Genomic DNA, 20,223 nt, shown 5'->3' on the forward strand with positions numbered 1-20,223 from the left:
ACACGTTTAAACTGTTTGCCAGGGGCAGCAAGCATTTTGCATTCCCACTGGTGAAGCGTGAGAGACCCAGCTGCCGAACTTACCAACGCTGGTATTAGCAGGCTTTTAAATGTTAGCTCTTCTGTACTGAGTGAAGACACTCTCACCGATAGGGCTGTATAGCGGTGTCTGTTAGTGTCTTAATTCCGTTTCCCTCTGACTCACCATGTCGAGCATCTTCTCATGTGCTCCTTTGCCTCCGTGCCCTCTTTGGTGATGGGTCTGTTGCATTCTCTTGCCCTGTTTAGAAAACCTCGCTTGTCCTGCATTTCTCCTTTACGTTCCTTCAACTGCCACACTCACAGCACTGCTGACGACAGACGCATGGGGGTTTTCCCACACCTGGCACTTCTGTGACCCCAGCTGGGTGTCCTACGATTGCACTCAGTTCTGACACTACCTACCTGGAGTTAGTGTGTCAGATCCCACAGCCTGAGGGCCCAGTCCCACGAGACTGCTCCCCCTCCCCCACCCGTTGCAAATCCAGGGTGTTGCCTGTGCTTCTGACTGATCGGCTATAAACTGGAGGTTTCCGTGACCCCCTCCTCGGGGTTGGTCAACCTGCCAGAGCAGCTCACAGAACCCAGAGAAGCATTTTACATGCGTGACATCCAGTCTATTGTAGAAGGGTGGAACTCGGGCACAGCCGGCTGGAGGAGAAGCCGGGGGCAGGGGCGGTGAGGAGGCCGAGGTTCCTCCTCTCTGGGCGCCTCTCCCCGCCAGCCCCGCCGCGTGCTCACCAACCCGGGAGCTCCCTGACCTTACGCTGGTGGGATTGTGTGGAGGCTTCCTCACGGGGGGCCTGACTCGCCAGTAACTCCGCCTCCAGCCCCTCACACGCTGGAGAATGGGGGGTGGGCCTGCAACCTTCTAACCATGGCTCGGTCTTGGGGCCGCCAGCCACCCAGAGTGGGAGATGCTCCTGGTGCTCTTGTCGCTTGGGAATTCACGAGGGACTTAGGAGCTTTGCTGGGAACTGGGGCAGAGGCCCATGTGTATATTTTCTACTAGTTCTCATGCCCCTTCTCCCCTTTTCCTTGTATACTTTGATTTTTGTATGTGGTTTGAGATAGGGAAAAGGGTTTTCTTTTTTCACCTCTGTTCTTTCCCCTCTTTCCTGTGGGGCGACCTGCCTAGCAGATGGAGGACCTCTCTTTGCCTGGCCTGCGCTGGGCGTGCTCACTTCTGTTCCATCGTCTATTGAACTCTGTGCCAGTGTCTACTGCCTGCTTACTGCAGCTTTGTAATGAGTTTTGCTGGCCCATGGATGGTTCTCAGTTTACCCTTTTTAAAGAATGCCTTGGCTGTTCTGGTCGTTCACATGTTCATGTGTGTTCACCTAGTCAGAGTCAGACAAGAAAACCTGGTGGGGTTTTGGCTGAGGTTGTGCTCGATCCGTAGGTTCAGTTTGAGGAGGATTGATCACTTGATAATGTTGAATTTTTAGTCTATGAACTTGATATAATCTCCGTTTATTAAGGTCTCTTAGAATTTTTTGTTAATGTTTTCTATTCTGTTACAGATCTTGCACATCTTTGAAAAGCTAATTTCTGCATGTTTCCCATTATAATTGGTGTCTTTTTTAGACTTTTCTAACTTGCTGATATGTAGAAGCACAGTTCAGTTGTATGTATTGACCTTGTATTCAGCAACTTTGGCAAACTCACTTTTTATTATAATTTATCTTTTGACTCTTTTGGACTTTATGTAGGTAAGCAGAGCATCTGTGAATAATGATTATTTTTTCTTTTTCAGTCCTTACGCTTTATGTTTACTTGGCAGGGAATTGTTAGTTTTATGTCTCTTCAGAGAACTAGCTTTTGTTTTGTTGATCTTCTGTGTGTGTCTCACTGTTTCAGTCACGTCCCAGCCCTGCACTCGGCCCAGCGGGGGTGCCCTTGCCACCTGACCCCCTGCTCCCGGGGCCGGCCTTCTTGCCGAGTCCTCCTCCATCTCCCGGTGTTCGCCTTGCCAGATTTGCCAGATTTGCCCGCAGGTGTGGTTTCGTTCTGTAGCCTCCCGGGTATCATACAAAGTGAGGAGGCCAGGAGTGCAAAGGACAGCTTCCGGGTTGGCAAAGCCTTAGAACAACTACTAGCCTTCAGTTGCTGAGGAATGCTGCTGCTGATGCTTTCTTCCTGTTTCTGCTCGCAGTCTGCTCTTCTGTGGGACCTCGCACGTGAGGGGGCTCATGGATCTTGTAGCGTGGTGTCGGAGGTCGACAGCCAGCCTGTACGGTGCTGACGGACTCGATAATACCAGCCTTTTGAAACCTTGGCGCGGGCTCATAGCTCTACCTTGTGGCATTCAGAAAGCTGTGTGCCCACTCTCAAAATGACAGGAAATCCCTTCAGTTAGGAAATAATATACTGTGTTTGATTTATGAGCTTTAATCAAAATAACCAGCAGGAGTATTTTGGAGAGAGAGTTAACAACACCTTTTGTTTGTTTCTGCATTGTGAGTTGAACGTGTTGGCAGTTCTGGAATTCTGCTGGTGTAAAGAACAGTTGACATAGTCTTGATCAGAAATGGAACTGCAGCAGGTGTTCACTTGGGACAAGCAGAATTTTAATTTTCATCTGCTAATATGTATGCCATATAATTTATAGCCTTGTATACGTTTTAATGTTTTTTTGTTAAAATGCAACATAATATTCATTCTTTTTCATAATGGTTTTACTTTTTAACCTTGCAGAATTAACACTGAATCCTCCGGAAGGAATTGTGGCAGGTAAGGTAGTGTGAAGTTCGCCTCTTTATCATTTACTCCTGATTGCCAAGTTTCCTTCAAAGTAAAGTTGTGGAATTTCTTCTTTTCCTGCAGGCCCCATGAATGAAGAGAATTTTTTTGAATGGGAGGCATTGATCATGTAAGTTAATCATATGTGTTGTTTGGTTTTAAGCCTTTATTGGAAATTAGAGCCACGAGTCCCATGCTGCAGTGTGAGTGATCAGGAGCGTCAGTGGGGAGAAAAGGCCAAGTGCGCCTCTTCCGTTGAGCTTTTCTGTGTCGGCTGATCTGAACACGTGCGTTCGTCCAGAAGACTTGCACGTACTTCCTTAGAACCAGTGAAAGGTTTACTTGTAAGTGTTGTATTTGTAGAGTTTCAAAGTCATGACGTTTGCGTGTTGGGTTGGAGCGTCAAACAGAACGGGCTTTGGCTTCAAGGAGTCCCTGTGAGCCTGGGGCTCTGACGGTGCGGAGGGGTCCTCAGGGTGCGGGTGACGCCCCAGGCCTATCGGTGCAGCCTGGGCCCTGCCCAGGATTCGTCCCCCTCCTCCTTCCCCTCCTCCTCGCCCTCCCCTTCCCTTCCCAGTTCTTCAGCTCGTCTGCTGCTGCTCCTTTTCTGTGTACCTTGTCTGGCCTTCCCTTGTCCCTGACTTAGAGATTCGGCTTAGTTCTAAGGTGAGCAGTGTGGTTCCTGACCTCATTTTAGAAAGATCCTGACTGGATTTCATATTTCACTTACAGTGATGTTGCTTGGAAAGAGCCAAATGGACCCCTGATTCCAGAGTATTCTTTGGCCCTATGACCCAGGCCCTTTTTTTCTCATCTTTCTACCTTAGATGTACAATTCTTGGCCATTCTTAGACTGTACTTTTAACAAAATGTGGTTAGGTAGACTTCAGGAAGTTGAAATTTATAATCCATTTCAGTAGTCTCGTTAGTAAAATGAGAAATTAGCTAGAAAGTTTTCAGGTGGGATTTCGTTGGGCTGAGGCGTGCTCTAGTGGGGTGGGCCTGGAAGATGTGTGAGGGGTATGTAGTGTCAGCCTCATCAGACTTTCTGCATTTGCCCTGTGCTTGTTTCCCATTTAGTCTGAAAAACAAATTGCTGCTCAACGTTGTCTGTGGAGCTTAGATTAATACATGAAAATTGGTGTGAAAATGAGTTTCTTTCATAAGCAAATTGTTTTAAAAATCATTAATAAACACTATCCAGAGAAAGTACAGTGCACCTAACATTTCCTGATCATTTGTTATACCCTAATTGCTTGGGCCTGTGATACCCATTTTTTTTTCTGTGTTTAAATGTTTCTGGCATGATGATGACACTCTGTGTTTGTATCTAATATGGTGTTGTGTCTTTCACCCCCTAAAGCACTTAGAAATTGCGTGGTGGGTCTCCCGGTCAGCGGTGTCCTTCGTTTCATGTAACAGGGCATTGTGCACTCGGGTCAGCTATAGCTTTTTATCTTTAGGGAAACAGTACACCCCAGGGCAGCTGTCCTGGCTGGGGTGCACAGATGATTGGAAGGCCTCTGTGAGGGCACAGGTCAGCGGGCCCCTGACGGTTTTTCTGTCTTTGGAAGATGTGGCTGGTGCGCACCCACAGGAGACGACTGAGAAGCCCTTCCAGGGACACTTGAGCCTTCCAGTACGGTTTCCTTTTAAGGGTTTATTCTTAAGAATCTGTTAGGATAAATATTACTAATTATAGATAAATAAAGTAAAATTAAACCAATATTTTGAAAACTTATTTTAAAAAGTAATTAGAACTGTTTTTATGTAGAACACTTTTATGTTTGAATAAGGCTTTTGCGTTAGTATGGAATTCCCCTGCTTCACGATCTGGTGAGTTTGTGGGTTTTGGTCCTGTTCCAGATCCTTTCACAAACAAGAGGCCGTTTACAAACGTACTTAAAACATCTATTAAGGAATTAACTGTCCTCCTATTGATTTGTCTCACTCCGCTGTTTTGGCAGCCAGCTGGCTGAGTTTCACTCCTTAGTGATAGGTTTTCTCTTCTCTCATTTTATTCTCTGATTGTTTCCAGAGTTTCTTCCGTACCCTAGTGCTTCTAAACACCACACTTGCCTCCGTTTCTGGGAGTCTGCTGCTGTTGCAGTAGTGCTTACCTGCGGAGCCTCAGCTGTGCAATGAAGAGAACATCTTTTCAGATGTTCAGGCAACAAATACTGAGTGCCTGTTATATATTAGGGCCCTCGTCTGAGGATACAGGCGTGTCCTAGGTGACCCCAAATCTCTGCCCTGAAAGAACAAGATTAAGGGACTAGGATGGGGAACACAACAAATTAACCAACAGTAATAAAATCACCACAGCCTGTTCTCTGATTAAAAGGAGACAGAACTCTAGTGACTCCCGGCCGAGCTTAGGGCAGAGTTTGACCTGTGACCCAGTGGGAGAGGGCTGGGGCTTCCGGTCAGTGACACTGACGGCTGCGGGCCCCTGAGCTGTGTGTGGCTGGCCTGGCTTTATGGTCTTGGGCAGTCACTCTGCCTCTCTGACCTTCACTTATTTGGATCAGTACAGAGTCTCGACACCTTTTTAGACCAGTGGCTTCACTTCCACCTCTTCCAGCTCCGGGGTCTCTGGCCTGTGCAACCTCGTTGGCCCTTGGCTGCGGCGTGGCAGCTGTGGAGGGTCGACGCGAGCTTCTGCAGGACAGGAGGAGCCCTGCCGTGCAGGACGGCGGTTTATCCTCCGTGGCTGGAAGAGGCGTGAAGCCCTTGGCGTCTTGCTGCCCCGTTTCTGTCCTGCCCCAGGTTTCTTCAAGCAGCCGCATGGTGACCTCCCTGCCTGGTCTGTGGCCGAGCCGCTGTCCCGTCTCCAGATCAGGGCCCCAAGGCTGTGGTGAGATGAGAAGGCCCTTCCCTTCCCCAATGGTTGGGGGCCCTTGGCTGACCCCATCCCCGCATCTCTGCTGGCGCACTTGGGTCCCAGCTGGTTCACACCTGCAGCGGGGAGGATTCCCCCGGCTGCGGCTCCTCCTAGGCTGTGCCTGGCTCATGCTGGGTGCCCAGGCCACGGTCACGGCACCACCCTCTACACCAGGCTTTCTTCTTTACAGAAGCCTGGCTCCTGTCAGGATTGTGCCTGCTCAGATAAACCTGAGATATTGCAGTAGATGTTTATGATTTGCACTGTATGTTCTCTGACCCAGCGGTTCCCACCCTGGGAATGTCTTCGTCAGACATTCTGTTAGGAAAACCTCTGTGTGAGGAAGTTTATTACAACATTCACTGCAGTCATCAAAGAAAGTGGAAACATCATTGTCCAGTATAAGTTATGGGCATCCAATCAGCAGGATGCCGGCAGCACTGCTGTGGTTCAGGCAGACGCTGGACGACGGGTCTAGACCAGTGTTGTCACCAGGTGTGGCCTCACCCCCAGGGACTTTGGGCAGTGTCTGGAGACATTGTGGCTGTCACACTGGGTAGCAGGAGGAGATCTCTACTGGCCCCGGGTGGGAGAGCGCTGAGCGCCCCGCCGTGCCCAGGACGCCCGAGGTGGCAGTGGTGCTGAGGCCGAGAGAGCCTGGTGTGGCCGGGTGCATTCAATAGCTTTATTGAGATAGAAGTTACATGCAGAGTTTCACCTGTATTAAGTGCACAAGTCAATGATTTTTAGTAAATTAAATTTATAGAGTTTGCAGTCATCACACTTCACTTTTAGAGCATTTCCAAACACGTGCTCATGCCCCTGTGCACTCAGTCCCCACTCCCCCTCCGCCACGGGCACCCTCTGATCTGCCCTCTGACTCTGTTGATTTGCCTTTTCTGGACTTCTGCTGCAAGTGGGATCACACGATGCAGCATCTTCGGTGTCTGGCTCCTTTTTCTGGGCATGGTGTCTCCAAGGTTCCCGGCGCAGCCTGTGGGAGCGGCCCCTTCCCGTCACCACTGAGCTGTGTCCACCGTGAATGGACCCACTCACCCGTTGATGGGCATTTGGCTGCTTCCCTCTTCAGCTGTTGTGACGGTGCAGCTGCGAACACGGGGCCTAAGTCTGTGCAGCCGGGTTTCCACCTCCCTCGGCTGGATGCACAGGAGTGGGCCTCCCGGCGTATAGTGTCACCATTTTACACTCCCACCCGCAGTGCTGAGTTCTTGGCTCTCCATTTCCTCACCCTCTTGGTGGTATCTAATGCCAGCTGTCCTGCTGAGTGTGAGGTGGGTCTCATTGTGGGTTTGGACTGCATTGCCCTAGTAACTGATGCTGTTGAGCATCTTTTCATGGGCTTATGAGCCATTCACCTATCTTTTTTGGTGAACTTAAGAACTTTTGCCCATTTTTTAATTGGGTTGTCTTCTTATTTGGTCCTAAGAGTTCTTTATATATTTTGGATACAAAGTCCTTTATCAGATGTATCAATATGATTTTCAGATATTTTCTCCCAGTCTGCAGCTTTCCTTTTCCTTTTCATTTGTTTTTTTCTTTCTTTCTTTCTTTTTTTTTGTGGTACGCGGGCCTCTCACTGTTGTGGCCTCTCCTGCTGCGGAGCACAGGCTCCGGACGTCCAGGCTCAGCGGCCATGGCTCACGGGCCCAGCCGCTCCACGGCATGTGGGATCTTCCCGGACCGTGGCATGAACCCGTGTCCCCTGCATCGGCAGGCGGACTCTCAACCACTGCGCCACCAAGGAAGCCCTTCTTTTCTTTTTTATGTTTTAGGCCGAGCTGTGCGGAATGCGGGATCTTAGTTCCCTGAGCAGGGATCAAACCCATGCCCCCTGCATTGGGAGCGTGTAGTCTTAACCACTGGACCACTAGGGAAGTCCCTGCTTTTCATTTTCTTAATGGGGTCTTCTGAAACGCAAAGGTTTTCATTTCCAATGAAATGCAGTTCAGCAGTTTTTCCTTGTATAGATTATGCCTTTGATGTCATATAACCCAAGGTTGAAAAGATTTTCTCCTGTGTTTTCTTCTAGAAGTTTTATACTTATAGCTCTTAAATTTAGGTTTTTGGCCCATTTTGGATAATTTTGGAGTATAGCATTAGGTAGGAGCCAGGCTCATTATTTGGCGTGTGGCTGTGCAGTTGTCTTGCACCGTTTGTTGAAAAGAAAATCCTTCCTGCATTGAATCGCCTTGGACCTTTGTCGGAATCAGTTCCCTAAGTGTGAGGGTTCATTGTGGACTCTGAATCCTGTTCTGTTGACCTGTGCTTGACCCTCCATGAGCACCATACACTCCGTCATGGCAGCTCAATAGTAAGTTTTGAAATTGGGAGGTGTTTTGTTCTCCTCTTTCAAGATGTCTTACCTATTCTGGGTCCCTTGCGTCTCCATTGGAATCTAGGGATCAGCTTGTCATTTTCTGTGAAGAAACCAGCTGGGATTTGACAGGGATTGTGTTGAGGCTTTAGGTCAGTTTGAGGAATGTTGACAGTTTAACAATCTTGAGTGTTCCAATCCATGTACATGGAGTGTCTCTCCACTTATTCAGGCCTTTAAAAATTCCTCTCAGCGATGCCATGATACGTTTTTAATAAAAAATGATCCAGGGGCTTCCCTGGTGGTGCAGCGGTTGGGAGTCCACCTGCCGATTCAGGGGACACGGGTTCGTGCCCCGGTCTGGGAGGATCCCACATGCCACGGAGTGGCTGGGCCCGTGAGCCATGGCCGCTGAGCCTGTGCGTCCGGAGCCTGTGCTCCGCAATGGGAGAGGCCACAGCAGTGAGAGACCCGCGTACCGCAAAAAAAAAAAAAAAGATCCAGTTTTTGCGGATGAAGGTATGTGAGTGGATGCACTCGGAGGGGAAGCCTGGGAGGGTGACCAGACTCCGTAGTGGCTGCCTCAGAGCTGATTCAGGAAGGGGGCAAGGAGGCATTTGCTTTTTACTTTATTTACTTATGTATTTGAGTATTTTCTAACACACATATTTTTTCCAGTTAGAGTCAAAGTTTATGTTGCAGAAGTTATTGTCCATGTCAGAATTCACTACAAAGTTCTTGTAATTGATGAACTTACTTAGTGAACTTTAAATATAGTTCAAATATATTTGAGGTAAAGTTTTCAGAAATTTCTGTTGCAAGCAAAAATTAGGGGATGACCGTAGGCTCCTTTCAGACGGATTTAATCACGAAAATAATTATATGGAAGGAAGCCTGTATTTGTCACCACGTGCGTTCCTGAGATGGAAGGCCCTGTCCTTCTCCTCCCTCACAGTTAAACCAGCGCTGGTTCTCTACATCAGGATCGCTAGGGTGCTTAGCACACAACAAAAGAGGAAAGCGGCTCTTGGGTCCATCCCCAGAGACTGTGCGCTGAGTCAGGGCTGGTGCCAGATGGGTGTAGACACATAGTCCGGCCGAGACCACCAGGCTCCCAAGGAGACAGGCAGTGAGGGCACTGTCTCGGGGACGACAGCTCCCTGCAGCTCGTCCTGGCTTTCCTGCAGGTGTGAAGGTCCTGTGAGCGGGAACTTCTGGTCAGTTTCTGTGCAGCCTCGCTGCTGGCGGGGTGACTCTCACGCAGCAGGCGCTCCTTCAGTGACTTGGGGGCTTAGAGGCACAGCAGGGCACCCCGGAGCTGGAGTCGTGGCTTCTAGAGCCCCTGGCCTGGGGGCTGTGCTTGCAGCCCACCTGCACTGGGGAGGTGGGGGCTTTGGCAAGAAGCTTCGGCCGAGCTGCGGAGCCAGGGGCGCAGGAAGGAGGCAGTGCCCCTGCTCTGACGCCAGGCGCCCTCATGCCACCGCCGGGTGCTCTGTGTGGGTTCCGCAGCGAGAGAGCGAGGGCAGTGGCACCCTCGCCTGGACTGGAGGGCGTTTGTGAAGCCGTGGGCCCTGCTTTGTTATGCTTCAGGTGGTCATGGCTTTGGAGGATACTTGTCCCTTGGTAATCCAGTTCAAGTGTGCGCCAGTGAATGGGTTCACGGTCTCCATTATTTCAAGCCTCGTATGTATGTCTGAGAATTTTGTCTGTGTGCTATGACAAACTTGAAAAAGAACAGCGCAAAAACAGCTTCTTCCACACCTGCTGCAGCTGGAGTGACGTGCAGGCTGCGGTCCTGGAACATGCCTGGCGGGCAGATGGCTCACTGACGCCCAGACACACCCAGCTTCCACGGTGGAGCACCCTGGCTTCCCTGCCGACTTCCGTATGCAGGCCGTGGGCTTCTTTTGTCATCTCCGTACAGTTTTAGAGATGAAAGGCAAAGAACGGCGCTTCACTCGAGTTTAATGTTGAAAGACTAACCAAGCGTGTCTCCAGTTTTTATTTGCTCTGCAAGTGACCGACCACCAGTGATGGCGCGCGGCTGCAGGTGTTGAGCCAGCACTGTCCTTTGGGGAGAGTGAGCGTTGCTGGGTCCTGGTTGGGCTTGGACTGTGGGTGCAGCTCTCCCAGTGGCTCCCTGGCCTCTCGTTGCCCTAAAGCCGGGAAGTCAGAGTGCACTATTGCCTTTACAGAGGAGAGCAAGGGCGTTCTGCTTTATTCTTAATACGAGTCTCAGAAAAGAAATAAAACACTTACCTCAGAGCTCTGAAATAATTCAGGCTGTTATTTTAATCAATTAAGATAGAAAATAACTTGCAGGCTTTGAAGAGTTTGTATTTGCCTCAGATAAATTTGATTTTGAGGTGAGGCCTTCTTTGGTGAAAGAGGAGTGAGGCTGTCCTGAGTATGACAGGAAAGCTTGTCCAAAAATAACACGAATTATGTCTCCCGTCTCGGTCCAGGAATTTACTCGATAGCGTTTTCCATGAAGCCAGCGGACAGGCCCCCGTGCACGTGGGCGCACCTGTGTGCTGGGCCAAGGCACTGGGCATTATGGAAGAGAAAGAAGCCCCCGTTTCAAACTAGTAGCAAACCAGAGCATTTGAAAATGGCTTTGCTATTTCAGGTGTGCGAGCACTTTAGGAAATGTTTGATCTTGCTTCTGAAGCTGTGGACGGCCTAGTGGGGTTTTTTTTTTTTTTTTTTTTTAAGAAAGCTCTATTATGAGAAACAAAGATCTGAGCAAATATCAAAGTCTTGAGAAAATACCATTTGGCTCAGTGCAAAAACACTTAACTACCCAGACATTCTTTTCTGTTCTAACTTGGAGGTGCCAGGAATACCGAGGCGCTGCGAGCATTCCTGGTGTGGCCGCAGCCCTGATTTACAGGCTCCTGGGTTAGCAGCCTGAGCCGCCCTCTGCCCTCCGCTGAGCCACCTGATCTGGGACCTGGCCTGAGTCAGGTGACCCTCGCTGAGGTGGCAGCGCTGCTTCCTGGCACCTCCCCTCGGGAGGCCGTGTGAGAGCCGGCGCAGTGGTGTTTATCCTCTCCTGTGAGTTGTAGGCTGGAAGAGGGGCGGGGAACGCAGGCTGTCCCCTGCCGTCGGCGCTGACCCCCTCCAGAGGGGAAGGCGGCTGTCGGGGAGCCCCGGTCCCCGAGCTCGCCTCTCCGTGTGGCCGTCCTGTCCCTGATTCCTGCTGGGGCTCTGGTGCCGCTGTCCGGGGACGCTCATCCGTCCACGGCAGAGTCCTAGCTTTCCACTCTTGGTTTCCCCAGAAGTGGCGAGGACGCAGTTTTCAGAATCCAGATGTGTGTCTTCAATTGAAAAAACTGTGGCTCCACCAAACACTTGCTGCCTTGTTCTTGTTTTGGCCATTTTACCAGCCCCTCCCCACCCCATGATGCAGTCCTGGCCTCCACTGCACAGGTGCCATCGAAATCCCTAGGCGTTGTCACCAGGTGGAAGTGAAGCCGCCTGCACAGTTTCTTGGAGAAGTTTTTGTCTACTTGAACTGCTGCTGTAGCGCGGGGTCTCGGCCCCTGTGCCGGTCGTCGGGGCTCGTGTGTTACGCGCTTGGGGCCTTGCCCTCTCCGCGCCCAGAAAGAGAACGGGATTCCTCTTCCGTTGTTGAACTGACCGGTCTTCCCAGAGTGCTTGTCTGGCGTCGCTGTGTGTAGCTGTCATTCAGCAGCTCTGCCCTCCTGATAAAGATGTACGGAGGAAAGATGGTCTTCGAGTTTAAACGAGATTTTAAACTGCTGTTGTGCGTGTTTTATAAAGGACGTTTGTAAGGGGAGGAGGCCTTCCTCTCTCTGTTAAGGTGCGAGCTGCTCTCCCTCTCCCTCTCCCTCTCCCTCTCCGGCTGGCCTTCACGTCTTGTCTGTTGGTCAAGATAGTGTTAATTTATACACATAGAGCTTTAAAATTTGACAGGACTTTGGAAGTGGTTTGGCCCGTTTCTACCATTTTCCACATGAGGAGGACGTGAACTCAGGCAGGCAGGCAGGCAGGCAGGCAGGCATGTGCCTGGTGACGGTGAGGACTCAGGTGACCACGTCGTCCCAGGATGTGGCACGAGCCCAGGCCTGCAGGTCAGGGCTTGTGGCTGATGCACGTGCGCACGAGCATCATCAGTGATCTGTCTGTTCTCTGTATCTGTTTCTCGAAGGTTACGAAACCACTTCTCAGGCACATTTAAAAATTAAAAGTAGCCTTTGAAGTAACAACTCTGAACCCCTCATTCATTAGTACAGTAGAGTCCTGCTCTAACAGGTACCAGGATCTGTATCTTTATCCTGATGTGTAATTGTACCACAGAGAAAACAGAATCCCTGCTGCCCCACCCGCAACCTTATTAATGTGAAAACTGCCTGTGATCCGCTCTTTGTGATGAAAACCTCATTGGAATGGAACAATGACACGTTACTTTCCAACCATAAAAAAATACCAATTTATCGTTATTATAATATTTAGATAGTCTTTTCATGCACATTTGTAAAGCAATAGATATTTCCTTAACTCGTTTCTGAAGTGTGGTAGACATTGAAAAAAATCTACCTTGAAGTTCTGTCTCTGTATTTTGTATCTTTTAGGGGCCCAGAAGACACCTGTTTTGAGTTTGGGGTTTTTCCTGCCATCCTGAGTTTCCCACTTGATTACCCGTTAAGTCCTCCAAAGATGAGATTTACCTGTGAGATGTTTCATCCCAACAGTAAGTGCTTTTGAAGTAGTTTCGATGGTTCCAGGAGAGGCCTAGAGATTGTGCGCATGTGGGCATTCATGGTATACTGCTGTTTTGCTCTGTGTTTGGAATTTTCCATAATACAAAGTTTAAAAATTCATTATGGTCAGAAGAGTTGATTGAGGAAGTCAACAAGTTCAAGGCGATTAACCATAAGATATGACTATGAAGAGGATTGTGGGTAATTAAAAAATGAATGATAAGGGCCTCCCTAGTGGTGCAGTGGTTAGGAATCCGCCTGCCAATGCAGGGGACATGGGTTTGAGCCCTGGTCCAGGAAGATCCCACATTGCCACGGAGCAACTAAGCCCGTGTGCCACAACTACTGAGCCCACGTGCCACAACTAGTGAGCCCACGTGCCACAACTGCTGAAGCTCGAGTGCCTAGAGCCCGTGCTCCGCAACAGGAGAAGCCACCACAGTGAGAATCCCGCACACCACAATGAAGAGTAGCCCCCGCTTGCAGCAACTAGAGAAAGCCCGCACGCAGCAACGAAGACCCAACGCAGCAAAAATAAATAAGTAAATAATAAGATTATATTGAAGATAAATACATTCTTTAGAACGATACCTGTGATGCGGTTTAAAGACAAATACGGCCAATAAACTGATTGAATTATGTGTGTACTAAGAATAGCCTGATAATATTATTTTTGATGTTCAGGTAATCAGTGCAAATAGTTTTGGTTTTTTGTTTTTTTGTTCTTTTTGCGGTACGCGGGCCTCTCACTGCTGTGGCCTCTCCCATTGCGGAGCACAGGCTCCGGATGCGCAGGCTCAGCGGCCATGGCTCACGGGCCCAGCCGCTCCGCGGCATGTGGGATCTTCCCGGACCGGGGCATGAACCCGTGTCCCCTGCATCGGCAGGCGGACTCTCAACCACTGTGCCACCAGGGAAGCCCCAAAGCAAATAGTTTTTAAATTTGGCCTTACTGTAGTGGGTATGTGTTACTTTTATTTTGTAAAAATTATTTTTGAGAAGAGCTATTCAGTAGGTCTACCAATGTCATAAAAATTGGTCAGTCCATAAATACTTAAAAAAATAATCCAGCAGATTCACTGAGAGTTGCTGGGATGGGGTGGTGAGCAGACCGTCAGAGGTGGGGGGCTGGACGGTCAGGAGCTCCCAGTCTGAGGGCAGCGATGGACTCTGATGAAGGAATCATACAGAGAGATGTGAAACCACGTGGGAGGCCAGGGAGGCCCCTGCAGGGGTGGTGGTTGAACCCACCACCTGCAGGAGGAGCTGTAGGAGTTACCCAGGGGTCTGTTTGGGGCGGGGAGGGGGTCTAGCAGGTGCAGAGGCCCAGTGTGAGGAGGGAGGGGGAGGGGCCAAACCAGTTCAGGCCTTTTGGTCAACATTAAGGATTTTGATGTTTATCCGAGGAGCAGTGGAGGCCCACTGAGGGGCTGGGAGTGAGCGTGAGGGGCGGCATGACCAGCATGGCCTTTGAAGGGTGACTGTGGTGCAGGCTGGAGGTGGAGCGGAGCGCGTGCTGGGCCGCTGCCGTGGCCTGGAGGGGAGACCGCCAGCCTGGCACCAGTGGGAGTTGTTGGCGCTGAAGCGCTGTGGCTGGGCGAGGACTTGGGAGGGTTAGGAAATGACGCTGCTGTGGTGTGGTGGGGGGGGGTGACAGGGACACAGCTGCTTTTTGATGTTTCTGGGGTCAGTGGTGTCATCACGTGGTGTGTCACCTTGAGGAAGTGACACCGAAGTTGAAAACTCTGCAACACCTCTTCTCTGTCCGTGGCAGAGAGAACTGTTCAAAGCATTCTGGGCGCCCTGGTCCCGTGTGTGTGGACTTCAGACGGACATCCTGGTGTCTGAGACAGATCGCACGTGGTTTCCTAACCCTTCAGTGAGAGTGTGTGTTACACTTTCAAAGCGTAGAAACCACTAGAACAAGGGATGCATGGGGAAAATGAGGGACCAGGTGTAAAAGAAAGGCTGTTTATAACGACTCACATTTCTAAATGGTCACGAGATGCGGAGTTCATGAGTGAGGGTGAATTAAATAACTTCATTTAAAATTGTCTGGTATTCTTATTATTATAACTTAATAGCCTTACAGTTTTACAAGTGATTCCTGGATATCTGAGCATATACTAAATCATCTGAGAATTTCCCCAAGTATGTGTAAAAGAAAGATAACAGATGCTTTTGACCTTCCTGACAGGACCAACCCTAGACTTTGAATTAAAAATTTATTTTTCTTGAATCAGATCTTGAGGGTCTTGTTAGTGATGCTGTTGATGGGAGATGCATTTAGATTCAGGCATAGCTGATTTCCAGAGAAGACAGGCGGTCGTTTTTCTGTTACAGTAAGTTACCAAGAGAAATCTCGGTATCTGTCTTTCTCCGTATATTTAAGTAATTCCTGTAGCGTTTTTCCCAGCTATGGCAACGTATATTTTACACAGTCCATTTTAGGGATTTAATGGCAGAACGAGGGATATCTAGGAAACTTTTTATGAAAAGTGTTGTGAAGAGTCTAATTACATGAGATATTTTGGTGGAATATCTGGCTGCCAGGTAGCTTTTCATTTATCCCCTTTGGATATAATGCTTTTAAAATCCATATGAAGGTGGAATCACCCCATGATACTAGAGCCGTTCAGACCGGCCCAGCACCCTGTCGGTGCGTGAGCGGTGCCCTGGGAGCCCGGCCGGGCCCGCGGGGAGCGCGTGGACGTGAGCATGGCCGTGAACGCGGCGCTGGGGCCGCAGGTGGTGCCGCGTGCAGACAGCTCCGTCTCGGTGTCTGCGCCGCTTGCTGCCTTTTCTCTGTGGGCCTGACCGAGCCGCCCTATCGCGGGCCCATTCCCTCGGCTCACCGGGTGTGCTCTGACCCCGCAGTCTACCCTGACGGCAGAGTCTGCATCTCCATCCTGCACGCTCCCGGTGACGACCCCATGGGCTATGAGAGCAGTGCCGAGCGGTGGAGCCCCGTGCAGAGCGTGGAGAAGATCCTCCTGTCGGTGGTGAGCATGCTGGCAGGTAACGCCCGCCCCGCCAGCTCCTGGCACGCTGCAGGTTCACGTCCAGACGGGGAGACCCGACACTCGGTGCTGCTTCTCTTTCCTCGTTAACCCTTGTCTTATAACTCCCTGTCCACCGTGAGGAGTCGATATATACTGTTTTCTTTTGTGCTTTTTCATGTAATGTTATTCATGCACACTTTTCCAAGTGTAAGCTGCTTTTTGTAATTACGGATGTAAAGATGTCTTGTGTGTATCACATTGTTGGCCATGAGTATCCGTGGGCATTTCATTCATTCAGTGGGCACTATATTGCAGACACCGTGTCCTGGGGTGTAAAGCTCAGGTGACACCCCAGCCTTAAGGCCCCACGTTCTAAGGGAACTTTCATAGCCACCAACTATTGCAGGCCACTGTGATAAATCCTGAGATCAGGGTACAGGGGCCACTTCCCGAGGTGAGTTTAGAACACGTGGGAGTTAACAAGGCTTGGGGGGGGCACGGACCCTCTGGCGGCGGCGCCAGGACTATAGGTATGGCTGGAGCCCGGCTGGGGGTGGGGTGCCCCGTGGACCTGCACTGGCCTGGAGCTGACGCTCGCTCGTGGGGCTGTTAGACCACGGATCGCCCTTGCAGCCCACGTGCTTGAAACAGGCGGGGTGGGTCCCAGGCCAAGAGGATGGGGGAGGTTGGGGGGACCTTGGAGACTCCGGCTCTAGGGCTCAGCGTCCTGGGGGGGGCTCCTGCCCTCACTGCTGGGTGGAGGGGTGCTGACTTTGGGGACAGGACTCCAGAGGGAGCAGGATTTGGGGGAGAGAAGAGTTCGGGGTGTTGTGTAAGTGGCCACCTTGACGGGGGCTCTCCGGGGACTGGCCGTGGAGGTGAGGGTGTGTTCCCTGTCCAGGTAGACAGGGCTCGTGGTGGGAGGGAGCCGAGGGAGGAACAGCCCGGCAGCCCTGGGGGAAGAGAACGCCCATGAAACGGAGGAGCCTCGAACGAAGAGAGCTGGTGGCGAAACAGGAGGCCCGAGGGGGAGGCCCACAATGGCCGCTTGATCGGCTCAGCTGGTGCCTCCTGAGTGAAGCCGAGTTGGCTGGTGTGGGCCCTTGGGAGGCTCGGGTGGAGGAGCCCTGAGGGTGGGTCTGTCCGCTGCCCTCTCGTCGCTGCTCAGCCCCGTCCCTCAGGAGAAGGCTCTCGTCTCCACAGAACTGATGTCCTTGCCCGGAGTTCCACATCCCTCGGCGCTTCTGGTTTGTCTGTGGTTACCTCTCTGGGAAGATCAGTGATGTTCTTACAGGGGGTGGGTGGCCTTGCCAGGTCCTTCCTTCTTGAGCCCCTTTCACTTGGAGGGTCTCCTTCTCTTTCAGAGCCCAACGATGAAAGTGGGGCCAACGTGGATGCCTCCAAAATGTGGCGGGATGACCGCGAACAGTTTTACAAGATCGCCAAGCAGATCGTGCAGAAGTCGCTGGGGCTCTGAGCCTTGCCCACGTGTGCACAGCCGTGTGCCTGCGCGTGCGTGCAGGCACACCACCGAGCAGTTTTTGGAGTTTCTCCTCCAAAACACTTAGTGACAGTGACACTCTGTGCTGGTACCAAAAAAGGCAAGCTTGCAGAACCACAGCATCTATTTCTCTCCTACCTTTCCCACCCCAAACAGCCTTCTCTTCTGCAGTGATGGTTTCTGTCGGACGGTGACAGCTGGGTGCAGCTGAGGGACACGCCCCTCGTTCTTGCCGAGGTGGCCCAGGGAGGTGATGAGAGCTGTCACCACTACCTCTCCGGCTGACGTGCCTGCGGACCCAGCGCTTAGTGCGCAGCGGGGAGGGGCGTACGCGCCGGCCCCCAAGGACTAGAACCAGTAGCGCTCCTTCCGAAGACGTGGGGCCTTGCAGACCAGGAGGAGGGTGGCGGCCGATGTCTCTGGGGGCCCCTCCTGGTTCCCTTGTCCCCCGTGAGGAGGACATGACTTTGTTTCAGGACTTTGTTTTACAAGCAGATTTTTTTCTTGAAATCTAGTCACATTTTTCATTTGTTGTATGTTACAAATAATCACATTTAGAAATACTTCAGGAAATAAATACTTTTTTAAAATGTGGACTAATGAAAAATTGGGCACATAGAAAAGAAGTTTTCTCCTGGCCGTGAAGACCGGCGATTTCCCTGCTGGTGTTGATCACAGTTCACGCTCGTGTCTCAGTTCCTAGTGCATTTACCAGAGCAGGGGCACGTGAGACCGAGATGTTAGTCAGAGTGTCTTCTGGGTGTGTCGGAGCTTTGCTTTTCCAATCCGAAAACGGGAAAGTGCTAAGCGTTTGTACGTGGTGACTGCAGCAGGACCTTCAGCTATCGGGACAGAACCGTTCTTCGCAGCTTGGGAAGGGACGCTCCCTCCCGTCTTAGCGCAGAGCACAGAGGTGTGCTTCATCCCAGACCTGACCAGCGCTCGTGGGAGCGTGGCACACGGGGTCCCCGGGGTCTCCGGGTCGGTGGGGGGCGCTCAGCTGCGGCTCGTGGTTTTGAGGTGGTCTGGATTCCTCTGGCGTGGGTAGCTCAGCCGAGGGGCCAGAGCTCCGTTTCAAGCAATAACAGATCTGTTGCATGCAGTTAAATATTTGGCCTGTTTTGAACAGGTTAAATTTAAACAGGAGTTTCTATTTTTGAAATAAGGGACAGTCTACAAGGCGTACAATACATTTTACTTCATGTTATCCTTTCCCTTTCACAATGTGCCCGCGGGCAGGAGTCTGATTTACTGAAACCTCGCTAATTTCTTGGTGTTAAGTGGTACTGGCTAAAGGGCTTCTGTGGAAACCAGACTTTCCTTCTCAGAAGGGAATCATTTAAAAGTTGAAATTCAGTACGAGGACTTGTATTCGGAAGGGCATGGGGAAAGGAGAGGTATTGTACCTACATAGTATCTGCGGGCGTGTTGGATGAGATGTAGCCCTCTCCATAGAGAGGAAAAGGTGGGTGTGGTGGAGTGTGGGCCTGTGACCACGTCAGCAGGTGGCCATGGGGGCTCAGGAAATCTGGAGAAGGAAGAAAGGCAGTCTTTTTGCAAAAGAAAGTATTTTTATTCATTTGTATTTATTAAATGAAACAAAAGAGAAGGAGTCCCATGGTGTCCTTATTCTGTGACGGAGTTTATTAATTCCTATGGTAAAATAAAGCTATATTTTCCCCCTGTCCCGAGCAGTGTTTTCTCTGTCGTATTTTAATATAATCGTATGGGAACCCCGTGGCCGGCGGGGGCGCCCCCCCACAGGTGGCACAGCCGCCAGGACTCCCACTACCGCCTCCTTCCCGAGACACCTGAGCTTTGGGAAGCTTCACTCTTCTCTGTTCCTTCTGCCCGCTGGTCTCCCCTGGAATTCCCGGGTGTCCCTGTCGGGGTCGGCAGACGTCTTCACCAGCCTCGACTGACCCTCGGCCTTTCCTTGAGCTGTGAGTGTTGGCAGCAGATGGCCGTCGGGCGAGGAGAGACCAGCAGGTGCGGAGGTGGCGCTTCCGTCCTGCTCTCGAGTCTCCAGTCTCGTCACGGCTTATGTCCCTCGGCCTCCTCTCCCGCAGCGCCCTCTGTGCCGTGTCCGGGCCAGGGGCTCGGCCCGCCCTCCAGCAGCCTTCATTCTGCCTTTTGCCCAGGAGTTTCCAGCATACTTCTTACTATTGAAGATCTCCAACGTGATCGTGAGTTGGGGTCCCCGATACCACCCCCATGTTCAGTGGTTCCCTGGGAGGCCTCACGGCTGAGATCTATTACAGCCAAAGGCCCAGGGACTCAAGCGCCACAGGGAACGTGGTGTGGGGAGGGGTCGGGGGGCACCAGGCACAGGCCTCCTGAGCACCCCCCAGCGGAGCCACACGGCGTGCGCTTGACTCCCCAGCAGGGAGCTCCTGGGGGACCAGCGCCCAGGGTTTTTATCGGGGGCTGGTCACGTGGGCACCCTCTGCCTGGCACCAAGACTCCAGCCCCCCGAGGGAGAGCAGGTGTGCAGTGCACGCCACACCGTGGTGCAGATCGTTTAGGCCAGTGAGGCGCTCCCGTCCCACCACGTGGGGCCCCCTCCCCAAGCACACGTCCCCAGCTGCCTGAGGACGGCCGTCCCAGGCCAGCCGTGCTCTTTCTTGCACAGGTCTCCTGAACTTTTCCCCTTTGGGGATGTTAAGTAGGTTTACCTGAGAAGGTTGGTTTGCTCCGTTAGGTTTTCTGTGTTTCATTTTTCATGTGTTTGGTGCCCCTTCTCCGTGGCACTGGTCTTCTGCGGGTGTTTGGATATTTGAGGCGAATGTCCACCCTTGTTTTCCTGTTTGCCAGTCTGGTTCTGCGCGCAAAGGGGGTGTTCTGGGGTTTGATCTTCTGGGTGCGGGAGCCCCACTGCGGTGTCCGGGCGTGTCCTGGGGGAGGGGCGCGTCCCTGCCGGCTCTGCGGCCCCGGATGACTGGAAGCCCGGGGCCCGCGGGGCCCACTCTGCCCTCCCCTCCCACGTGTGGCTGT

The 20,223-nt window shown here is 51.5% G+C and overlaps 1 protein-coding gene across 2 annotated transcripts in view; it reads left to right on the forward strand.

Annotated features, from left to right (window-relative positions):
* UBE2G2 (ubiquitin conjugating enzyme E2 G2) overlaps window positions 1-18,920 on the forward strand; it is a 30,911-nt gene extending 11,991 nt beyond the window's left edge. Inside the window, exons 2-6 of one of the 2 annotated variants that reach the window (XM_081234449.1) lie at window positions 2,736-2,771; window positions 2,865-2,910; window positions 12,598-12,716; window positions 15,604-15,744; window positions 17,093-18,920. In XM_081234449.1, the coding sequence (XP_081090575.1) occupies window positions 2,736-2,771; window positions 2,865-2,910; window positions 12,598-12,716; window positions 15,604-15,744; window positions 17,093-17,205 (455 nt within the window). In that variant the 3' untranslated portion in view covers window positions 17,206-18,920. The remainder of the gene's footprint in view (window positions 1-2,735; window positions 2,772-2,864; window positions 2,911-12,597; window positions 12,717-15,603; window positions 15,745-17,092) is intronic. The other variant, XM_081234448.1, reaches the window with a different exon arrangement.
* The last annotated feature ends 1,303 nt before the right edge of the window (window positions 18,921-20,223 follow it).

Source organism: Mesoplodon bidens (assembly GCF_964165515.1).
Source record: "Mesoplodon bidens genome assembly, chromosome: 5".
Taxonomy (NCBI): domain Eukaryota; kingdom Metazoa; phylum Chordata; class Mammalia; order Artiodactyla; family Ziphiidae; genus Mesoplodon; species Mesoplodon bidens.